This window comes from Phytophthora parasitica (assembly GCF_000247585.1).
Source record: "Phytophthora parasitica INRA-310 unplaced genomic scaffold supercont2.4, whole genome shotgun sequence".
NCBI classification, from domain to species: Eukaryota; Oomycota; class Peronosporomycetes; order Peronosporales; family Peronosporaceae; genus Phytophthora; species Phytophthora nicotianae.
Window position 1 is genome coordinate 154,462 of NW_008648990.1, and position 3,498 is coordinate 157,959.

General features: G+C 45.2%; 3 protein-coding genes across 3 annotated transcripts; all 3 read right to left on the reverse strand.

The window, feature by feature from the left end:
* Positions 1–241: 241 nt before the first annotated feature.
* Positions 242–858, reverse strand: PPTG_03022 (hypothetical protein; the record flags this gene model as incomplete). Its single annotated transcript, XM_008895687.1, has 2 exons — positions 242–556; positions 619–858. The coding sequence occupies 2 exons, from the start codon at positions 856–858 to the stop codon at positions 242–244; spliced, it is 555 nt and encodes a 184-aa protein (XP_008893935.1).
* Positions 859–1,312: 454 nt separating this feature from the next.
* Positions 1,313–1,579, reverse strand: PPTG_03023 (hypothetical protein; the record flags this gene model as incomplete). The annotated part of the gene is made up of 1 exon (XM_008895688.1): positions 1,313–1,579. One exon carries the CDS (start codon positions 1,577–1,579, stop codon positions 1,313–1,315), a length of 267 nt encoding a protein of 88 aa, XP_008893936.1.
* Positions 1,580–2,463: 884 nt separating this feature from the next.
* PPTG_03024 (hypothetical protein) lies at positions 2,464–3,069 on the reverse strand (the record flags this gene model as incomplete). The annotated part of the gene is made up of 1 exon (XM_008895689.1): positions 2,464–3,069. The coding sequence occupies one exon, from the start codon at positions 3,067–3,069 to the stop codon at positions 2,464–2,466; it is 606 nt and encodes a 201-aa protein (XP_008893937.1).
* Positions 3,070–3,498: the final 429 nt, after the last annotated feature.

The window sequence follows — 3,498 nt, forward strand, 5'->3', positions numbered from 1 at the left end:
TTTTTGAAGCCCTTTCTGAGAATAGTTCCAGAGAAGAAGAAAAAAAGTCATCACCTTGGAGAGCTGGTCTGTACGAAAGCGCTACAGTTATCAAGATAAAAATTGACGGATAAGATGAAGTTGTCAATTGTAAATAAACATTAGACACTTTAAAACACACCACTATCTACTGTAGCGCGAAGGAGTACATCTTTGGCGTCCTTCTGAAGAGAAGCAAACGATTCTTGCTCGAAACGAGCTATCAACTCGCACACTTTGTTGACAAAATCACGGTAACCTCTGCGTAGTGGTTTGGCTTCCACAGTCCCGGTGATACACAATTGAAGAAGACATACACCTGGCGACACCTCGGACAAACGCACCAGGTTCGTTCTTCCAACTTGATTCCGTCAACTGCAACTCCAAACACTTCCAGCAGTTCATCCTGACCAGTAAGCACGATGACTTCTCGCTTCTCTTCCGCGTACTTGACTGCCATAAAACGAAGTTGTATCTTCATGACGTCGTCTTCTATATCCAGAGTAAAGACACGAGCTGCTTTCTGTTTAAGGTTAGCCTGCAGCAGTTATGGTCAACATCAGGGTGCTCATTTGAACAAGTATCCATGCCGGTACTTACCTGAATATGATTGCCTTCCTCCTCTGTTTCATAATCTGTTACCAATTTATCCATGAACGTCTTTGCACTTGCGCGGTAGTCGAAGGGAAGCACATCGCACTTGAGCAACTCTATTCGCGTGTTGGAAGAGGATAGTGGTCGAGTATTCACCTGTGAGAAAGGAGACGGTATGGAACTGAGGCCATTCGACTGAACCACGCGTTCGGTATCGAAAAACAAATCGCTCAGACTGCCACTCATTTGCTCTAACAACTCAAAACCATGACCGGGCCTTCGGGTACGAAGATTGGGTTAATCCAACGTGATAAACCAGAAAATGTCCGCTGTACGAGCACCAGAAAACGCTTTTTCAGTATAGGAAGGAGATGACGAACCAAATCGAGTTTAAACATACCTTTGTCAATGCCTCCTTGTGAAACATCCTTTTCAGTGACTTGATGGTCTTGATTTGAGTTTGAATGAGTCGACGAAGATACTCGTTCTCTGACTCTGCTTCGTTTCGCAGCCTCTTTTGCCTCATCGTCAAACCGTGCCAGGCAGCTAGCCGTGTTTCATCCGACCGCTGAAAGCAACCAGCATTACCAGCTAGGGGCTCGAGAGAGTTCTCGGTGGTGGCCCGTTTCGAATAGCGTAACTCTTCTAGACGTTGCTGTAAATCTGCAGTCTCCGCGCACAACTGACGTATCTCCAGCTTCTACAAGTCTCGAGACCGATTTCTTCCTGGAACCTTCAGTATGGTCTTGAGTCGTGCAATCTCTTGTTTTATGGCGTTGGCTCCGTCATGAATCTCATTAGGTTTGCTCCGAGATCCTGACCTCACTAGTTCGTCGTCAGTCACTGCTGACACATTGTAACTGCTCTCATCGCTGCTGTGACCTGAAGAGAACCTTGTAAAGGGATCGTCAGGGGTGTCGAAGAAGGCCAGCGTTTCCTCGAGTGCCTTCAATTCCTCGACGTTCATCTTACACAGTGGGCAATCAAGCCGATCGTGAAATGAGCGGTTCGTCGGGTCAACTCAAATTGATCAACGTTACAATGTACCCCTGGCCTAACGATATGTGGTTAAGCACATACGGAACAAATAATAAACGCATGTTTGGTGATCTCAGTGGAATACCACAGACTTCTTTTTTTAGTAATCCATATTTGTCATGCATGGGGTGATCCTATATGTGTCTGTTGGTTTGTTCAGTAAATGAGACGATCGGTGTTTCTTTAATGATGAAGAGCAACATGTATCATTGAACCGGGACAATCTTACATACATACTCGAACATGACATCGAGTCTAACAGCTCACGACGTTGGTGTGCGAAGATTTGTGCGGATTTGGGTTTACGCGGGAAAAATCCGGATGGTATCTGAATATTAATTCGGATTCGAAATTTTGATTCGATTCAAGTCCCCTGTCACTCGAATAATATCATAATATGCAATGATCTTCAATCCGTCGTCACAACACTTTATTGTAACACAATCTAGAAATTATTCCTACTGAAGTACTTATGAATATAATCGAGCTGTCGATAATGCAAATATATCATTATTAAGAATGCTCTTGACAACCGTGAGTGGGATCTTTACACATGTATTACAGTAGTTCAAGAACTAAACTACACAGTATAGCGTTTAACTATCTGTCGGCCCAATAACGAAAGGGCTAATATTCCCATCAGGAGACAGTTGTGCACCGTTGAATAAACGGGAAACGGCCTCCAGACTTCCAAATAGACGTAATAGCGGTGTCAACAAGTCTGACTTCCATTGAAGTCGAGTGATTTGACCACTCATATTATCCCTGACAAAGCGCATCGACCCATTGACAATGATTTTCTCGCCGAGTATTTTACCAGCAAGCGAGGAATGTTTTCCGTTCTTGACCAAGTCGGGAAATCCATAGCGCAGTGTGTTTTCGGTAATGATGATCTATCTCACAGCGAGTGGTGACGTTGAGCACGTTTTCTGACACATTGTCCATGCGCAGAGGCCGCAGATCGAATTCTTCGTAGCACTTGGAAAGAAATATGAGGTTGTCCATCAGTGCTTGAATACCGGACACCACACCATTGCAGATGTCATGTGCCATCGCCGTTTCCATAAAGTGCCATTGCGCTTGGAACTGGCTGGACTTAGGCGTCTTGTAAGTGAGCAATGATTCCTTCCCTGTGGTAGAGACTACTGAATGCTTAACACCGTGGCGAAAAAGACGGAAATATTCGGCGGCAATACTCCAGATCGTAGCGTTTGTTTGACCGTACGATAATACCCGCTGCTGAGATTCGAGCTCTGGAATTTCTTCTTTCAGCTTTTTTAAAGAGTCTTCGAGACCCGCCACAAGTTTGCGCTGCCTCATCTTGTAGCTTGCCTGGTGCATACGATTCTTTTGGCGTTGGCGTTCGTTCTTGGATGCGTCGTTGTCGAATCGATCACTAGTGGCCGAAACTAATTTCATTTTTTTAATCTTGGTATCGATTACACCGACGGTCAACGCGTCAGAGTGATAGCGCGTAAGTCCAGTGATACTAGGCAAACGATTGGACGGCGCAGACGGAGTCGTTCTCAACGATGCTGCAGACGGCAACAAGCCATAGGGACGAGAAGCCACATCGGCCCTCCGTCTATTTCGTATGACAGTGCTGTGGTGAAAGTCTTCATCTTGTTGGACCACAGAACCAATAATGGTATCGGTGAAATACGCTCGGTGTGGTGGGAACATGATGCGCGTGATGATAATGAGTGTGTTCAGTGTATCGAATGCTGACAGGCACTGCAGTTTAGAACTAAGTAAGAAACGACGAGAGGGTGAATAATGAGGATTAGTAGAACGGGCGCGTTACTGCAGATCGTTTGCTTTGGTTAACCTTTTATTGAAGTCATCGGG